The sequence below is a fragment of the Equus caballus genome, chromosome 6 (genome assembly GCF_041296265.1).
Source record: "Equus caballus isolate H_3958 breed thoroughbred chromosome 6, TB-T2T, whole genome shotgun sequence".
NCBI lineage: Eukaryota > Metazoa > Chordata > Mammalia > Perissodactyla > Equidae > Equus > Equus caballus.
In genome coordinates this window covers 85,676,889-85,696,830 of record NC_091689.1, presented here as the reverse complement: position 1 = coordinate 85,696,830, position 19,942 = coordinate 85,676,889, and the positions used below count along the sequence as shown (strand labels likewise).

Sequence of the window (19,942 nt, the reverse complement as noted above, 5' to 3'; positions counted from 1 at the left end):
GTATCCAGATAATTGTATTTTTTATAAAGAAAAATTAAGATAAAGTGAGAATGATGAAGTTGCTATTTAAGAAACTGCATTTAAAGGGGCTGGCCCCGTGGCCGAGTGGTTGAGTTCGCGCGCTCCGCTGCAGGCGGCCCAGTGTTTCGTTGGTTCGAATCCTGGGCGCGGACATGGCACTGCTCGTCAGACCACGCTGGGGCAGCATCCCACATGCCACAACTAGAAGGACCCACAATGAAGAATGTACAACTGTGTACCGGGGGGCTTTGGGGAGAAAAAGGAAAAATAAAATCTTTAAAAAAAAAAAAAAGAAAGAAACTGCATTTAAAACAATAAAATGCCATGCTTTCTTCATCACATTGTCTAATTGAATATGCATTTATATATATACATCTATATGCCTTTTGATGACCATGTAGAGACTCATGAACTCACACGTACTGAATAAAAAGTGGCAGCTTAAGAGAGAGCCGTCTCTCAAGAAAGACTAGAAGAACATTAATACTTATTCTGAGCATGGCGTTTGGGGTATAAAGAAAAGAATTGCAGAGGGAGGAAAGATCATGTGTAAAGACACACTAGTGCGAGGAAGTATGACACACTGCAAGATGGAAAACAGTTCCGTATCACTTAAAATATATGTCTTGAAAATCTCAAACATAGGATTTAGCTGGGTCCCTAGAGTTTTACAGAACCAATCTTCTCTGCCTCCTAGGATGGATTTCCAAATATTTTAAGACACCTGTTATTTATCCTCGAGTTTTTCCAAGTTAATCAATGCCATTACATTCACATAAAAAGGACGACATTTCCCACTTGTTACTTGCATAGGATTTGGATCGTAAAACCTAAAGACAAATTTAAAATCTAACATTGGCTTGCTGTTTGACAGTAGGATAATATACCTGGGCTCTTTAACTTCCAATAAAAAGCCCCCTTTCCTAATTGAAAAAGCCTTCTTTGATATACCATGGAACAGTGATTTGGAGATACTTTTTGGTATCATCATTAAATCTGAACATGAATTCTTCTATTTAGGTTCACTATTATGATTCTGAAAACATCACATATTTAGTAAAATATTTCCCAGAGAGTTATAAAATCAAATCAATACTTATAGACTTCACAAGTGATCTTTATTCTGGGCACATATATATTAGGAAAACATAGAGGTATTAACTTTCCAAAGTGAATTCATAGTGGAATATTTTGAAGATGAACAAATCAGAGCAATAAATTAAAGAAGGAAGTGCATCTAGCAATGCGTAAGAGAACATCGTGGATAAGGATTAATATGATTAAAAGGATAAAAATTTAGCAGTAGATTAAATAGCTATTTGTGGGTGATTTCAATCACTATCATAATATAAAAATAAAGAAAGAAATATATTTAAAAGGTAGCTGATATAGGCTGCAATTTTCAATAAGCTTTAATGGTATTCTTTTATAAAAACCAAAGCTATTATTTTAAAGTAGTAAAGATGCCTTTTTTAACTGTATATACTTCAAGGCTTGTTTCATTTGTTCATTTCTTAGAGTATATATAAAAGGATTAAATACGAGTGCAACTGAGGTAGTGAGTACTGTTACCCCCTTGCTTGAAGCTACCCTTTCCTCTGCAGAAGGTTTCATATACATAAAAATACAATTACCATAAGAGATAGAGACAACAATCTTGTGGGAGGAACAGGTGGAAAAGCCTTCTTCTTCTGCCTCTGGTCAGAAGGGATCTTCAGAATCCTTCCCAAGATATTTGCATAGGAAAGCAATACCAGTGCCAATGTAATCAGGAGTGTGACAGTGGCTAAAATAAAACTTAGTTCTATGACTTGGTTGTCTGTGCAGGAGAGTTTGAGGACACGGGAATAGTCACAGGCAAAGTGGTCAATAGTATTGGCATCACAGAATTCCAACCCTAGGCCCATGATAAGTCCAGGAGAGACTGTTAATAACCCAGCTAACCAAGAAGTGAGAACTAGTTGGGTGCAGACTCTGTTGCTCATAATGGTTACATAATGAAGGGGTTTGCAGATGGCCACATAGTAGTCATAGGACATGGCAGCCAACAGGAAAAACTCTGATACACCCAAGAAGATGATAAAAAACAACTGTGCCACACAAGCATCATAGGAAATTGTTTTATCCATAGTCACTATGCTGACCAGGAACCTAGGGATGCAGACAGATGTCAAGGATACTTCTAAAAAGGAAAAATTCCAAAGGAAGAAATACACGGGTGTGTTGAGGTGGGAATGCAGCAGATATAATCAGATTTCCCATAACACTCAATGAATACATTAGAAATAGAAAAATGAAAATTACAGTTTTCCAGTTTGGCTCATCTGTCAGTCCTAGGAGAATGAATGTCATCACCATTATATGCTTTCTCATGGTGAAATTCCTTCTAATACCATTCGATCTGGAAAAAAAATTAATCCCATGTTTAAAAATGCTTTGCTGAAAATAGATTTAAAAGTGATATGAGGAACCAAGTAACTCAGTTCAAATACTTATACTTTTCTACTCCTATGATTTCAACCATTTTATCTAGCAGTCAGAACCACAGGCTTAATCCCGCTTATTTCATCTCTTTTTCTGGATACTCATTTTCCTAGTTGTCTTTCAGATCTTCATTACATTGTAAAAAAATGGCTATATTACCTTTTAAGTATCTGTAACTTTCTCTAGCTTAAAGTTTTGTCTAAAATACTGAGAAGTAATCTTACTGAGTCTTTCAGAAATCTCACTGAATCCACAAGAAAACGTTTTTTAGCTTGTCTTGGTTACTTTCTCCATTGTTAAAATAATCTTCTGCTCAGTTTCTTTCAGCAAGATAAATCTTTTCTGTATTCTTCTACATTTTTAACAGCTAATTAGGACCCAACTCTTGTAACTAATCTTTTTTAAAAGGTTATTTTCTGATCATATATTTCTGATTGATCTTGAGTTTCCTGGTATTGCCTATTAAAACTACTTTTGATGGAAAGAAATTTTAATGAATTTTAGTATAATGTAAATCTTAAAACTAGTATATAAATATGAAGTTGGAGTTTTTAAGTGGAATTTGGAATTGATTTACCTAATTGTTCAGTCAGTTTCAACTTCATGATTATGTGGAAGTAAATAATCCATAAACAATCTATAAATCAAAATTGAGGTGAGTTTACTATGAGCCAGCCCTGAGGATCATATAGCCTGGGAGAGTCCTTTCACAAAGGAAGGGAACAGTCCAAAGGAGTGAGGGTGTACAGAGTGGTTATATAGCATCAACGAGCGTGTATCACATATGAAGCTTTGCTGGGCACAGCAATTCCGTAAGCACAGCAGGTTGGTGGTTGTAAGGCGGGTGGTCACAGGGTGAAAGTGGCAGGTCAGCAATCAGTCTTTAGTTTAGGGAGGGATGTTTATCCTTCCCCTGTGGAGGAAGTTACATCCTTATCTTTAAGGGCATTGTTCTTGACTTTGGGGTGATGGGGCTGAGGGCGGGCTGCCCCAAGATGTGCCACTCTGGTATGCAGACTATTTCAAGCTGAAGACAATGAAGCCTCAAAAGACTCAGGAAGAGCGTCCGACCTTCCCCCCTCAAACTGCCTAAAGGACTTTAACGTAGAAGGCCTGTTCCAGGAAGGAGCTCATATTCATATGGGGTGATGGCTGTAGTATGATGGAAAATAGGTGCGACAAAAGGACACCAAGAAACCACCAACAAACCCGTTTTTTGGGGCCTAGCAAAGCCTGTTTAACAAACATTTGCATTCCATCTCTATGTAGACTGTCTTCCTCCCCTTTGAAGTCTCAGATCACTATGTCCTCCTTGTCTGTAGCTGAGGATACTTAAACGGGTGGACTCAGCCAGATGGCCGAGTTACTGTTTACCCTGGGTTTCTCCCATGTACACATGCTATTAAATTTTGTTTGATTTTCTCATGCTAACCTGCCTCTTTGATTATTTGACCAGCCATAAGAACCTTAAGGAAAAGCTGGGGGGAATTCTCCCACCTCCCCGACAGGGCCATAGTAAATACTTACAGCAGATATACAATGCATGCTCAATGGCCACGTCAGGGCCTTTTGGAAGAACAAATTCTGATAAATTAGTTTTACACCAAATGGCTTCCTCATATACTCCAATATATCCTATTTTTTCTCATTTATTTATCAAATAGCTTTATCAATGTAAGAAATATTTTACATTCAGTACAATTAAAGTACCCAACTCTTTACTAAATGTAAAGAAATACGTACCAGCCAAATTTTCAATAAAAACTATTGAGAATTGTTATTCATGATGTTATTCTAATAGAGAAATTCAATCACTTTTTCAAATACATACATTGAATCTTGAATCATGAGTTTCACAAATATTTATCCTAAATCTGAATTAAGTTGGTTTAGTCTGTGGTCACACATTCAGAATAAAATGGATTATATAGCAAATATTTTGTACATAAATCAACAAAATGCTGAAAATACTCAAGGTCCATGAATTCTACAGGGGTTTTATTCATTGATGCATTCTGAAATTTTTCTTTTGCACCATTAACTAAAAATGTAACATGAATTATTTTTCCAATAAAATATGTATTTCTTTCTAACCCATATTTTTCTTTGCCTTCTCACTCTTAAGAAAGACCTTATTCACATTAAAATCCAGAGTTGCTTAATGAGAAACTTAAACATGTGTGGGCCTTCTCCTTCTCTCTCTCTCTGTCCCTCCATTCATCACACATGTGGCATTTTCAAACACATTTTTCTGAAATCTCTACAAATATAAAACAAGTAACATCTGGATTCAGCCTAACTTAAAATCTGAATATTTAAGTTATTAATCTAGAATCAAAAGAGTAGGGGGTTTTTTTTGTGTGTGTAAAATGAATTCTGGTCACTCACTAGAGACTCTCAATCTTTCTTAATGGTTTTGCCTCTACATAGCCATAGATTTATTTTTGCTCTCTAATAAGAAACAGCATATTTACTCATAACTCATATAGGGCCCTGGGGATCCATGTGGAGAAGATATTAATTGCCTATTTTCATCATTAACTCCAAAACAAAATAACAAAGTTAATTAAGAGTCTAGTTATGGCATCTATAGGAAACCTGAAATGTTGATGTTAAAATGGAGTCTAATTTCTATACTGGAGATTAAAAGGGCGTGTAAAGAACTTCAGGCTTTTTGAAGTGTCTGAGCTGAGAATGGTCCGAAGGAAGAAGAAAACTAGAGCTCTCTCACTCTTCATTCCAAACGAAGAATCGATAGAAGACTGTTGCAATCTATCTAATGATAACATTGTCTACAACCTCTACAGAATACATAGGGTGTTAACCTCTATAACTGAATATTCACCAATTATACATGTGTGTAATTTTTTAGGTCAAACATATTCATTTCCTATCTGCCCCACACAACTACTTAGTCTCTTATAATAACCTTTATTATACTAATAAGTGTTAGCATATTTATTATACATTAATATGGAGGCCATGAAAATAATAGTGTCGGGGAAGTGGGAGAATTCCCCCACCGCTTTTCCTTAAGGTTCTTATGGCTGGTCAAATAATCAAAGAGGCAGGTTAGCATGAGAAAATCAAACAAAATTTAATAGCATGTATACATGGGAGAAACCCAGGGTAAACTGAGTAACTCAGCCATCTGGCTGAGTCCACCAGTTTAAGTACCCTCAGCTACAGACAAGGAGGACATAGTGATTTGGGACTTCAAAGGGGAGGAAGACAATCTACATAGAGATGGAATGTAGAAGTTTGATAAGCAAGTCTTTGGTAAGAGTGGACTTCGCAAGGATCCCCCCAAGTGTCCTAGATAGTTATCTATGGTGATGGCCTGTCCTGGAGACAACCTTTATTTTAAATTTCTTTAGGCAGCTTGGGGGAAGGTCAGATGCTCTTTCTGGGTCTTTTTAGGCTTCATTGTCTTCAGCTCGAAATAGTCCGTATACCAGAGTGGCACAACTTGAAGCGGCCTGCTCTCAGCCCCATCAATAGCATAACTGACTTTTTAGAAAGTATATAATCACAGAAGTGTAATTAAATAAAAATAAACTGATAAGATCAATGAGGGCTCACCTCAGAAGAAACATCTCTCATCATATAGAAAAATAATGAATTTGGTGCATCAGATTGCCAATTATTAGAGAGTCCAAAGGAAAAAGATTGGAAAGCTTATAAAATCTGAACTGGCTTTCTTAAAAAGGTGTCACTTATAAGGAATAAAGAGGACCTTGTGTAACAGTTTTCTATGCTGCACAACAAATTACCTCAAATTTAGCACCTTAAAACAGCATTCATATATTATCTCATAATTGCTATAAGTGAGAAACCTGGGTGCTGCCTAGCAGGGTGTTCTGCAAAGCTACAATCAAGGTATCATGAGGGCTGGATCATCATCTGGAGGCTTGACTGGGGATGGATCCATTTCCAAGACTACTCAGCTTGTTGGAAGAATCACATTTTTATGGCTGTGGAATTCACAGAAGCTTACGCATTCAAAGCCAGCAATGGAGACAGATACTCTACAGGAAGTTTGCCAGCAAGAGTTTTATAAAACTTAATCACAAGAGTGGCCTCAGGTCATCTTTGCCCTATTGTGTTGCTTAGAAGCAAGTCCCAGGCTCTGCCTGCACTCGGGGAGTAGAGACGGAGAAGGGCACAGACAGCAGAACTCGGGAGTCATGAAGGTCGCTTTACAATCTGCTTCCCATATCTTGGAAAGGAGATTTTTTTCTTGGAAATTTGGTGGTGAAAATAAATTTTAAATGGCTGAAACACCAAATTATGCTAAATATAATATTTTAAAAATATTAGAAAAAGAGGGAAAATGTACCATTTTTGGTTAAAAATACTGACCTTTATTTAAAGTTTCTTGAGATAAGACAATCAGCCTCAGCCGCCATACTTCTCCTTCACTCCCATCGATTCACTTGTTTCGGCAAGTCCACGAAAATAATGCAAACATAGAATTCTAAGGACAAAAGAATTTAAATTTGGCATCCATAGAAAACATACTGAAAGAAGACAAAAAATGAGAATCAAATAATTCAATGTCTGAAAACAGTATACTAGATCCCAAACAAAAATTAGGCAAATATAACAAAACAGTGCACAAACTTTGCTTCATTCACTTTCTAATATGGAAAAACCAATACTTAAGGAGGTTTTTCAGATAACCAATCTAATGATTTTTATGTTTATATATCAGTCTCTTAATTTTTATTGTATCTTGATGATGTGTCTGTCTACTAACTATACCTTACCTAAAATAGACATTCAATATATTTTTTATTAACAAATAAACATTAGAATAGCACATTTTATATCCTTGTGGCCCTTTCCTCTTCCTATTTCCTGCTTCTTCACATGTTTGCATGTAATTGGATTGTATTCCCTTGGCAGACATTTATTTCAGGTAAAAATAAAATAATACTGACAATATGAAATCAAAAATAATTCAAAGACTGCTATTTCCTTACTGTTGTTCCTAGCATCATACACCTCTCTAACATTCAATGTATGTACAAAAAATCATTCCCAAGGATACTAAGTAAAATGATTTAACTAAATTTAGAGTGCATTTATCATACCATATTTCTCCAGAGACATTTTAATTCTGTTTTCCTACAAGAATCCCCTGTGACTATTTTGAGGAAAAAACAGATAAAATCAGTCTGATTTGGAAACAGTAGTTAGAAAACCAAGTCTCCTGCTAGAAGGTAAAGAGAGTTAAAAATATATATATATAAACCACCTTTCTTTCCCCAAAGTTACTGAGAGCCAAGATTTCTATTACTGGGTTCTCCTAGCAGCTAAGCCTAGAAAGTTGTTTTTATGGAAATTTTGGAAAACAAAAGATACTAAATGCCTGGCCTTGGATTGTGCAACTTGGGATAGTTCTTCACATTTCAGGGGTTTTCTTTCTCACAAATTTTTACTCATATGTCATGCAGCACGCCTCTTTTCCATAGCTGTTATTTCTTGATTCACACTCACGGTTTGAGTCCTTTCCTTCTAGCTTTACTCTTAAATAGCAAGTTAGTACCAGTGACACAGCTGCTCATTGAAAAGTTTTGCAACACTACTTGAGTCTCAGAATTCCAGACTTAACGTGAGTTGACTACTTGGGACTGCCCACAGAAGTTTTGCCACTGTGTCACCAACTCTCATGGATCACAAGTTGCAGGACCTCTTGAATACTCTGCTTACAGTCTGGATGTAGCACCTTCCGTCAGCACGTGGGACTACGTCACCTTTCTATCAGGGCCTTCTTGACTTCAGGAATGAATTTCCTACTGGACTTATTCTTCAATATGTTCCACCTCACTCTATGCAAGCAGAATGATCCTTCCAAATTCCACCTACACGTGATGTAAGTATGTTATTGCGTAAGAAAACCAAAGGCAGAAACAAGCTGTAAAGTCCATGAAATGCTCCAAATGTGAAGCATGAGGCACGGACTCTCAGTTAAAGTCAGGCAGCAGAGCTTCTGGGCTTCAGCAGGCAAGTTGCTACCACGTGGGATTGTATCATTATAAGTATACTTTTCACTTATCACCTCATTTATTTTTTCTGTTTTCTAATCAGTTTATAACTTAGATCACTTAACTTTGCCTGTTAGAATCTCTTCCAAACAGTAATAGATTATTATTTAATTCAGAAAGGAAAAATTTTAAATTCTGAGTTTGTTTGTTTAGGAGTATATAAATGTTAGTTTTGATGGCCCCAATTCTTTTGTTACATTATTAATTCTCCACATAGGTAGGAATGACACTAGATAACTCGAAGAAAACTGTGAAAATAGCTCTCTAAAAAAAGGAACTTCAAAATGTTTCATGTGGTCATTGGCAGAATATTTTAACAAAAATAAAATAATATTTTACATTCTAAAGTATTCTACTTAATTTTCACACAAATATGATCAAATTTTTAAAAGAAAGTAGAACACGTTTGATAAGTATATTTTTATTATGCAGATGAGTTTATTAGACCTATCAAGTGACTCTCAATGGTAAATGGCTAGTGATCTAAAAGGCAGATACTAGGTATAGGATATAAGTCCTGGCTCACATATATGTGCAGAATTCAGTAACTTGCTGGCTAATTTATTGGTCCATTTCATTATGTATTGCTTAATCCAGCATAAGTGATGAAAAAAGTAATCCCATACTCCCTAAATCATTGTTTTTTATTTGCATTTACGGACCTTGATTAAGTCGGCAATAAGAAATGAAAAATCGAACATCTGTGACAGAATTCATTCTTCTGGGATTAACAGAAGACCCAGAGCTAAATGTTTTGATTTTTATATTTCTATTTTTCACCTATATACTGAGTGTAACTGGAAACCTGACAATTATCACCCTTACTCTGATAGATCCAAACCTCAAAACTCCTATGTATGTTTTCCTTAGGAATTTCTCTTTCCTAGAAATCTCATTCACAACAGTTAGTATTCCTAGATTCCTGGTCAGCATTGTAACAGGAGATATGACCATTTCCTATAGCTCTTGCATGGCCCAGGTGTTTTTCTTCATATTTCTTGGTTCAACAGAATTTTTCCTTTTGACTACTATGTCCTATGATCGGTACGTGGCCATCTGTAAGCCATTGCACTACACAACAATAATGAATAGCAGAGTCTGCAACCAGCTTGTAATTAGTTCTTGGCTGGCAGGATTTCTCATTATCTTTCCACCTGTGATCATGGGGCTTCAACTGGATTTTTGTGACTCCAACATCATTGACCACTTCACCTGTGACTCTTCTCCTATGCTACTGATCTCCTGCACAGACACAGCGTTCCTAGAGCTCATGGGATTTTTTCTGGCAGTATTCACACTCATGGTAACCTTAACGTTAGTGATCTTTTCCTATGTATTCATCCTTAAAACGGTTCTGAGAATCCCCTCTGCTGAGCAAAGGAAAAAGGCCTTTTCCACTTGTTCCTCGCACATGATTGTTGTCTCCATTTCTTATGGAAGTTGCATTTTCATGTATGTCAAAACTTCAGCAAAAGAAGGAATGGCTTTGACCAAGGGCATAGCCGTGCTCAATACCTCTGTTGCCCCAATGCTAAATCCTTTCATTTACTCCCTAAGGAACCAGCAGGTAAAGCAGTCCTTTAAGAACTTGGTCAAAAAGTGCTTCTCAAATAAATTGTAATCATAAAGAAATTCATGGCCTGAACTTCAAATGAAACTTTATGTCTAACACAATATTAGTGTCATTATATTTCTCCATTCACTACTGCATTCAACTTATTTTTTCTTCAGGTTTTATTGCCCACTTAATTCATTTTGACCTCATATGCATCAACTATCTTTTCATATTTATGTGTTCTAAAAATTTTCTGAGCATGAGTGATTTGATGTCACATAAATGAGAATAACGTCTAGCAAGAATTCCAGAATTTAGTTTTCACAATCATTGTAGAACTTTCGCTTTGAGTGGAATCAAAAGCTAAATAAAAGTTATCATCAAGCTACTCTAAAAAATTTTTTCCCCCAGTGCTTAGCACAGAGTATTAACATAAGCTCTTCTGGGAGGTGAAGTCTCCTACTTCTGGTGTGCTTCTGTTTGTCCTTGTATCTTCTGTGGTTTTTATATTATAAATGTTGATCTATGCTATTTGAGGCATAGATGTTAGATCTTCATTGTGAATTCCTCTCTCTAATATTACAAAATATGTTGTTTAATGCTTTCTGGGTTAAATTCCAAAGTTACTAGAAGTATGGCATTGACATTTCTGTAAACCTCCAATTCACTCGCCGTGAAGCATTTTTAATGAATTACGCTGATGATTGCTCCATGGTCCTTTATTTTAATTTGCTGATGGTGACCCTGGAGCTCATCTGAGGCTCCCAAGGAAAGAACCTGGCTCATGATGTCCTAGGATTCAATTACTCTCTTTGATGTTTTTGGCAATTAAAACCATGGATTTTCTATCTCAGATAGTTCTCAAAGTTTCTGGTACACTGGTGGTCCTCTAAAATGTTTTCTAGCATTTGCATGATTTCATTCTTTTAAAAAATATCAATTTCCTCCAGAATTTTTGCAGGCATTGGAGAGTATGATTTAAGCATGTTTGCACCGTCCAAACTTTGACAAAAATCTTTCCTATAAGAAGTTCTAAATTACAGCTCTACACATAGAAGAATGAAATTTCATTTTCTTTTCATCCGTTTGCTTCTTTCCTATCTTCTTTCACAAGGGATGCATGAACACACAAAATCATCTAATTTACTGTCAGAACACTTTTCCTTAATATTCATTTGAGTTCTCTAGGGCTATCTTTTCTCCTCATTAAAAAATGAGTTCTTCTAACACGTGTTTATTAAAAGAGAGTTACACATAATGAAAAAAAGATGACAATTAACAACTTCTGTCTGAAGCTATGAATGTCTAAAACATCCTTATGATATTTGCATTTTTGCGTCTCAGTAAAAACATTACTACATCTGGTTGTAAAATGTGTTTTGCTCAATTTGATAGTAACTTCAGCTAGAATTGGGAAATATACTGGACTCTCTTCTTAGGCATCATAGATATGAATTTACCAGCTGTTTCAGAATTATGTTTTTGTTTCTCTCTTTGATATACTTTTCATTTTTCCAGTTGTTTCTTTGGGGATTCTATGTAGCTCTAAATACTTGCTTTGCATCTATTGATGCAGATATGACTCAAGCAAGGTGGTGCTCAGGAAAGTCCAGACCCTTCAGTGCATGTGGGCAGAGAGAGACAGTGTGCTGGGAAGTACTTAACAACCAGTTAGAAAAAAAATACACAGACATATAAATTTTCCTAATATAATTTACAAATAATAATAAAACATACAATAAACTTCCTTGTAAATTCTATATACCTAATTGACTTTAACAGAATGATTTCATTGATTTTCACCAAACTCATGTCCATAACCAACTTATATTTGCAAATCAACCACAATTTGACAAATGGAGTTGAATTTAACACCATGGCACTCAAATGAATGAGAAGTTACATGCATTGTGGAATTATCTGTATCATTCTCCTATGTTATAATACAAAGAAATGACTAAAGTAACTTCCTATGTTATTGTATGTACTTCAAATCATGCACAATGTGATAACATTTATCAATGCCTAATTTATTCAAACAGAATAGTACTTTGTTATTTTTCATCTATTAAATCATGTAAATGTACATGTAAATGTACCTACACATGTATGTACTTACATTTATATATATATCTTTATTTATTTGTAATACATATGTATACCCACTGCTTTAATATTATTTTCTTTAAAATGACACGTAGAGGAAACTTATGAGATACAGGGATAACTGACATACAAACAAACATTCAGTTAAGATTCAAACAATGTTGACCGGGGGGCATTATTTATGTTGATCAGAAAATAATTAAATAAAATAACAAACTATGCCATTATGAACAATTTCATGAGTGTAGAACTTTTCTAATTAGAGTTATTACTTAAAGAAAAGGCAATAGTAATCATGTTTGTATAAAACAATTTTACAGAGATCTAGCATCATTTGGCTTGCTAATGATGCCGTCTGGGGGACCTTTACCCAAGATTGTGGTGTATAACTCTGTAATCATACAATATCCTAGCTAACAGTGTTGTTTTCTCTGTTTTATAAGTTGTCTCAATCTAGTTTTGATAAGATTCACCTATTGTTGTATGTAGGATTATATTGCTGCAAAATACGCATAAAAATAAAACCAGATTAAGAAAAAAAATTATTGGATTAATAATCTTAGGAAGACTTGTAAATTCCAGAAGATTCTCAGGAAATGCCTCAGGAGCCAAAAATGATTCGTGTGTGTCATGACTTATTGTTGATGAATCTCATTCTTGTATGCTTCTCTCTCTCTCTGTTGTTTTTAAATAATTGCTTCATTTGTTTAAATTTGTTTCTTTTTTTTTAATAGATACTGTTTGTCACATGATAAATAACATAGCTTTCCACATCCTCCAATTCACTCTTTTCAATTCTTGATACAAAAGGAAGAAACTCCCAGCCAACAGCTGCAATAGAAGCGTCAGTTTAAAAGAACTGATTGACTCGTCTTTGGATGTTAGTCACTGACCATCTCTTTAATCCAAGAGGGTCAGTTACGTGATTCTCAGTCACAGTGTATTGGTTAGTTTAAATGTCCTTGTGTTAGGTCATCTAAGTGTGCACTCTAGAGCTGTCATTTACAGTCTTGAGACTTTGCTGGTCATTCTAAAAATGCTTAGCAGTGTTAGCAATTATCATTTTCATTGTTATCACAGTCATTTTTGTTGACATATCTGCCTGAGTCATATTATTCACTGAGAGGTAGAGTTGGAGGTTGGCAGCTACTCTTGCTTAAAAATGAGAGGAGGGACTGGCCTCATGAAATAGGGGTTAAGTTTGTGTGCTTCATTTCAGCAGCCCAGGGTTCCTAGGTTCAGATCCCTGGCATGGGCCTAGCACCACTTGTCAAGCCACACTGTGGAGGCATCTCACATAAAATACAAGAAGATTGGCACAGATGTTAGCTCAGCAGCAATCTTCTTCAAGTAAAAAGAGGAAGATTGGCAACAGATGTTAGCTCAGGGCAAATCTTCCTCACAAAATAAATAAATAAATAAATATGGGAGGAAAATAGTTCTTGAATAAAGAAAATACCATCCAAACTTACGTCAGTAAATTTAACTTAGTCAATTAGCTTTTATGGAAAGCACGCATATCTGCACATGCAAAGTCCCTGACAAAATAAAAGCCCCCTAAGGATGCATATCAACACTCTTTAAATGGTGGCACTCTCTTGGTAAATTTATGATAGCAAAGGGTCAGCCCTTTGTCTTATCCAAGTGACATATTTTATCAGATCTGGATTCCTACCAACCATAATCATGAAAGAGTCCAATATATAAAGCACAACGTAAATTTAGTTACTAAAAGTGGTCAGTAGTGGGGGCCAGCCTGGTGGCCTAGCGGTTAACTTCACACACTCTGTTTTGGCGGCCCAGGGTTCACAGTTTCAGATCCCAGGCACAGATGTAGCATTACTTGTCAAGCTACACTGTGGTGGCATCCCACATAAAACAGAGGAAGATTGGAGCAAATGTTAGCTCAATGAGAATCTTCCTCAAGCAAAAAAAGGAAGACTGGCAATGGATGTTAGCTCAGGGCCAATCTTCCTCACACACACACACACACAAAAAGGTCACTAGTAGCTGGAATGTAGCTTCTGAGGGAGCTACATCCTTAGCATCAATGTATTAAGGAACTGAAGACAATAGGATAATATAGATAATCAACATAATTGTTCTCTTTTCAATATGTTTTTTTGTCTAAACATAAAGATACATCATGAATCATCCCTTCCTCTGAAAGTATCTGTGACAAGTAAATGCTCCAGACCAAATGTATTTCTTTACTACATTTTACTAGATCAATACTCTTAAATTCTGATTTTAAATGTGTGTTCATGAGACAGTTAACTCTCCCTAAGTGACTTGCATCAAGTTTAACCTTTCAATTGTATTGGTTTTGTTAACCGTCAAGTTGGGATAATAGTCTATAACTCAGAAATTTTTTTAGTTGATTGCGTTTTTATTTGTTTGATGAGAGTAAATTAGATTATTTAAGGTGTTAGTTTTTGTCAAAATTGACTATAGTGGAGCCATTCCAAAATGGAGTTGGAGCTGCCTTTCCAGAGAAATTCCTTTGCTATCTTGAACCTTGGACTGGGCCAAACCTTTGGAGTGGGCCAAAATGGCAACTGTTTTACAAACAACTGTTCGAGAAGTCAGCGGGAGAATGGACGTCCTGATCACAAAGACTGAGGATTGTGGGCTTTATGAAGATAGAATCAATAGCTGGTCAATGTTGAGCAAGGCTAGCTTCTGCCTCCAACTCCATTAAAAATCTTTGTAACACAAGCTCCCTTCTTTGCCTCTAAAACATCTGACTTTTACTCCCTAACAGGACACTGTTTGGGTTTCTATCTGAATCTGTGCTCCCTGAATGGTAATTCTTTGATCCCAAATAAACACTTTGCCTCTTAAACTGGTTTCTGTTTTTGTAGGATGACAGTTTCAGAAGCTCAAAAACTATTTATTTTTTTATTATATAAGCTCTCTTTTAGTACATTCTTCATTCCTGTATTTAAAGAACTACACTCATTTTCTCTCTCTTCTCTTGTTTAGGGCTTTTCTAAGTTAACCATTAAATATTTGTCTTCTGTAATTAATTGTTGACAATATTTTGTTCTCTCGTTCTATATATCCCCCCTTTTAAATTTTTATCTCAGAGTTTAATAGAACATTCTAAAATAATGCCTTCTAAACCTATCTAACTCGCTCCTATCATGCAGCCGAAGCCTAAATATCTGGCTTCCCAATTTTCACCATAAACAATTGGCTTGAGCAGTGGATAGCATAAACCAAAGCATTTTTTTTGGCCCTTAAACTCCCACATAACCTCAAATAAGGATACTGTCTAAGAAAACACAGCATCCTTACTAAGTAAAAACACCTAAGAGATAATTATCTTGATGATGATCTCAGATATGGAGATTGCCCCCCACGCCATCTCTTCTGTAGATCATGTCTGGAGCTGCCAATGTAAGCATCTCATCTACATTTTTACATGGAGATCTGACTGCATATCAAAATCAAAGTTTATAAATTGAAAGTATCATCTTATCACTCCAAACAAACCTGCTCTCTGTTATTTTATTTGGTGAATATCACCTTACCCAACTTGCCAAATAAGAAATCTGGGATTCATCTCTTACTGCTTTTTTCCCTATTCTTATATCAAATTCTTCATCAAATCTTGTAGGCTCTACTTCCAAATATTAGTCAAATCTTTCTAATGGTCTCACTTTTCCATACCAACATCTTAGTCTGGTTCTTCAAAATTTATTATCTGGATTATTTCAATGTTCTGGCTGTTAAAATAACTGTATGAAGTGAGATTATGGAAGGAAAACAGAAATACCCAAGATATTTCAGGTGCTAAGAGAGTTAATACAGGGCAAGAGGTTAGCGGGTGCATAACCTACAGAAGAACTAGGGAAGCAAATGAAATGATAAACTTGCAGATAGTGCTTGAGCATGAGAAAATGCCCATCACTGATCTTGGATATCTTTAGCAATGGAGCTAGAAATTCTCAGGATGCATAGCTCTGGCTGGCAAAATCTCATGTTGGATAACAACTGACTCTTTCGTACTGATAACAGCTGCTGCGAAACTGTGTTGTTTGTGTCCTAATTTTCCATGTTTCAAACCCCATGAACACCTTTCTTAGGTAGATCTTACTTAGAACGCTGCTGGCAAGTAGAATCTAGAAATGAGCTCAATATAATAAATGAGTTCAGCAGTTTACAGGATAGAAAGTCAACCTACAAAAATAAATTTGCTTCTTTATTGTAGCAATAAATAGTTGAAATGCAAAATAAAGTAAACAATGCCATTGCTGAAAAAAAAAGAAATACTTAGATATAAATCCAAAAAAGTTCTATGGAATCTATGGGCTGAACAATAAAAGATATCGATGAAAGAAATCAAAGGTCTTTTAAAAAAGAAGAGATATACTGTTACTGAGTTCAAAGAATGAATGTTTTTATGATGTCAGTTGCCGCTAATTTGACCTACAGATTCATTGCAATCCCAGAGTCCTAGTAGACGTGTTTTCTAGTATTGACAGCCTGATTCTAAATTTTATGTGAAAAGGAACAGAAATATATTAGACACAAACAGTTTTGAAAAAGAACAAACTGAGGTTTCACATAAAAACCTGCTATAGTTTTACAATAATAAAAACAATGTGGTATTGGTGAAAAGTTATGCATATCAGTCATTTCAGAGAATAGGCACCCTTGAAATAAATCCATGCAAATATGTTTAAGTAAGGTTTGCCAAAGACACAAAGCAATTAAATCAAGAAAGTATAGTCTTTCTAATATGTAGTTTTGGAATAATCAGTTATCCATAGTCAAAGAAATAAACATCAACCTACACTTCACACCTTATACTATAAAAATTAACTCTAAACAGGCCTATGGCAAAATAAAAAACTGAAAAACTTCTAGGAGAAAATATATGAATAGATTAATGAAATATGTATTCTTTTATATTAAGCTTTTTACTTTTTAGAGATCCATTCTTATTGTTTCATGAATAATAGTTTGTTCCTTTTTATTGTTGAGTAGTATTACAATATATGTATGCACTACAGTGTGTTGGTCCATCTACTGATAGAAGAACATTTGTAATTCAAATAAACATTTTGATGGTGTCAAGAGCTCTACTGACCCGGAGAAAGCTGAGCTCCCAGGTGTCAGAGTAGTCAATGAAAGCAACCAACCAAAAATGAAAGTAACAATGAAGTGTTTAGTCATTTACTGCCATAGGCTAGTTTTGGCATCATTAGCAGTTAGAATAAAGCAAGTGTGCCTTCACTAGTTTCATAAAGTAAAGTAATTGTTACTTCCTTTTCTATTTTTCTATTTTATAGAAGGGATTGTATAAAACTCCTGTTAGATTTTCATTAAACATTTGATTGAATTCTCCATTGAAAAAATTTGAGCCTATAGATTTCTTTGGGGGAGTTTTGTTTTGTTTTGTTTTGAACTTTGATTCAATTTATTAATAGTTACAAGGAATATTCAAATTATTTATTTATTATTGGGTGAGTTGTGGTAATTTGCATTTTTTAAGAATTGGTCTATTGCATGTGCATAAATTTGTCCAAAGGGTGCTCCTATTATCACTTTGATGTCTGCATGATCTGTAATGATATGCCTTGTTCCATTTGGATTTTGGTAATTTGTATCTTCTCTTTTTTTTCTATCTTTCATTCTCAATTTTATTTTTTATTTTTTTTTTTTTCTAAAGATTTTATTTTTTCCTTTTTCTCCCCAAAGCCCCCCAGTACATAGTTGTATGTTCTTCGTTGTGGGTCCTTCTAGTTGTGGCATGTGGGACGCCGCCTCAGCGTGGTCCGATGAGCAGTGCCATGTCCGCGCCCGGGATTCGAACTAACGAAACACTGGGCCGCCTGCAGCGGAGCACGCGTACTTAACCACTCGGCCACGGGGCCAGCCCCATTCTCAATTTTATTGATCTTTACAAAGTAACAGCTTTTTGTTTCATTGGTTTTGCTGTTGTTTTCCTGTATTTGATTCAGGTGATTTCTGCTTTTTTCCTTCTTTCTGCTTGCTTTGGGCTTATTTTGCTCCTCTTTTCTCTGTTGTTGGACTAGGTTATTGATTCAAGACTTTCCCTGTTTTCTAATATAAGTATTTAGCGCTATAAACTTCTCTTTCAGCAGTTTTCGCTGTGCCCTAAAATTATTGTGTTGTATTTTCATTTTAAGAAGTATTCAGCTATTGTTTTTTTGAATAATATTTTAGCCCCAGCATCTTTCTCCTCTCTTTCAGTGACTAGGATAATAGTTGCTTTATATACTTTGGTGCTCCTGTGTTAGGAGCATTTATAGTCATAAATGTTATGTTCTCTTGGTGGAACGACTCTTTTATCATTATATACTTCCCCTCTTTTTCTCTCATTAACTTTTTTATCTTGAATTATGATTTGTCTGGTATAAGTATGGCCTCACCCACTCTCTTTTGCTTGCCATTTGCTTGGAGTATCACCTTTCATCTCTTCACTCTGAGTCTATGTAGTATTTAGAGTTGAGATGTATTTCCTGGAGGTGGTATATTGTTGGGTTTTGTTTTTTAATCTAACCCCTGTGTGTCTTTAGATTGGTGAATTCAGTTCATTTACATTTAGAGTGGTCACTGATATATGAGGGTTTAATACTACCATTTTGCTTATTGTTCTCTGGATTTTCTATATTTTCATTTTTTCTTTTCCCTTATACTTCTGACTGCCATTTCAGTTGGGGGTTTTCTGTGATGGTTTTCTCAGTTCTCTATTTATGATTTGTGACTCTGCTCTGATTTTTTGTTTAGTGGTTATACCATGAGGTTTGTGTAAAAGATCTCATAGATGAGATAGTCCATTATCTGATAGCCTCTTATCTCCATTAGCCTTTGCAGGGTTCCATACCTTTCCTCTTGCCCTTCTGTGTTATTCTCACAAATTATTCTTTTTTTGTTTGTGAGTTTGTGACTAACTTGAAATGTTTAAAGTTATTTTTGTTCCTTTCTTTCCCTTTATCTCTTATGTTATAATTGTTCCATAAACTATTCTGACAGAAAGCTGCACTTTTCTGATTATTTCCATCTGTTTATCTCCTTGTTCAAAGCTTCGCAATCCTTTGTCTTTTTGTTTCAGGTAGGAGGAACCCCTTCTTCATTTCCTGTAAGGCAGGCCTAGTGGTGATGAACTCTCTAAGCTTTTGTTTATCTAGGAGAGTTTTTATTCCTCCATCATGTCTGAAAGACAATTTTGCTGTATATTTCTTGGCTGATAGTTTTTGTCTTTCAATATTTGAAGATTTCATTCCATTCTCTCCTATCCTGTAAGGTTTCTGCTGGGAAATCTGAAAACCTGATAGGGGTTCCCCTGTAGGTTATTTTCTTCTGCTTTGCTGCCCTTAATATTTTTTCTTTGTCATTGGCTTTTGAAAGTTTTAGTATTATATGCCTTTAGGAGATCTCTTTGCATTGATGTAATTAGGAGTTTCATTGACTTCATGTACTTGTATGTCCAGTTGCTCCCCAGGTTTGGGAAATTCTTAGCTACTATGTCTTTGAACAAACTCTCTGCTCCTTTTTCTTGCTTCTCCCTCTGGGATATCTAAAATCCTTATGTTACTTTTACTAATTGAGTCAGATATTTCCCAAAAAATTTCTTCATTTTAAAAAAATCTTAGTTCTCTCTCCTCCTCCACCTGAAGCATTTCTAGATTTATATCCTCCAGGTTACTAACTCTCTTCTCAGTATAGTCTGCTCTAATTTTTATGATTCTGC

The 19,942-nt window shown here is 35.4% G+C and overlaps 1 protein-coding gene and 1 pseudogene across 1 annotated transcript; one reads left to right on the top strand and one right to left on the bottom strand.

Moving 5' to 3' along the window:
• OR6C337P (olfactory receptor family 6 subfamily C member 337, pseudogene) lies at positions 1,471-2,367 on the bottom strand (annotated as a pseudogene).
• On the top strand, positions 9,241-10,176 carry OR6C66 (olfactory receptor family 6 subfamily C member 66). The gene is given in 1 exon segment (NM_001390964.1): positions 9,241-10,176. A coding segment is annotated over 1 exon segment (936 nt).
• Positions 10,177-19,942: the final 9,766 nt, after the last annotated feature.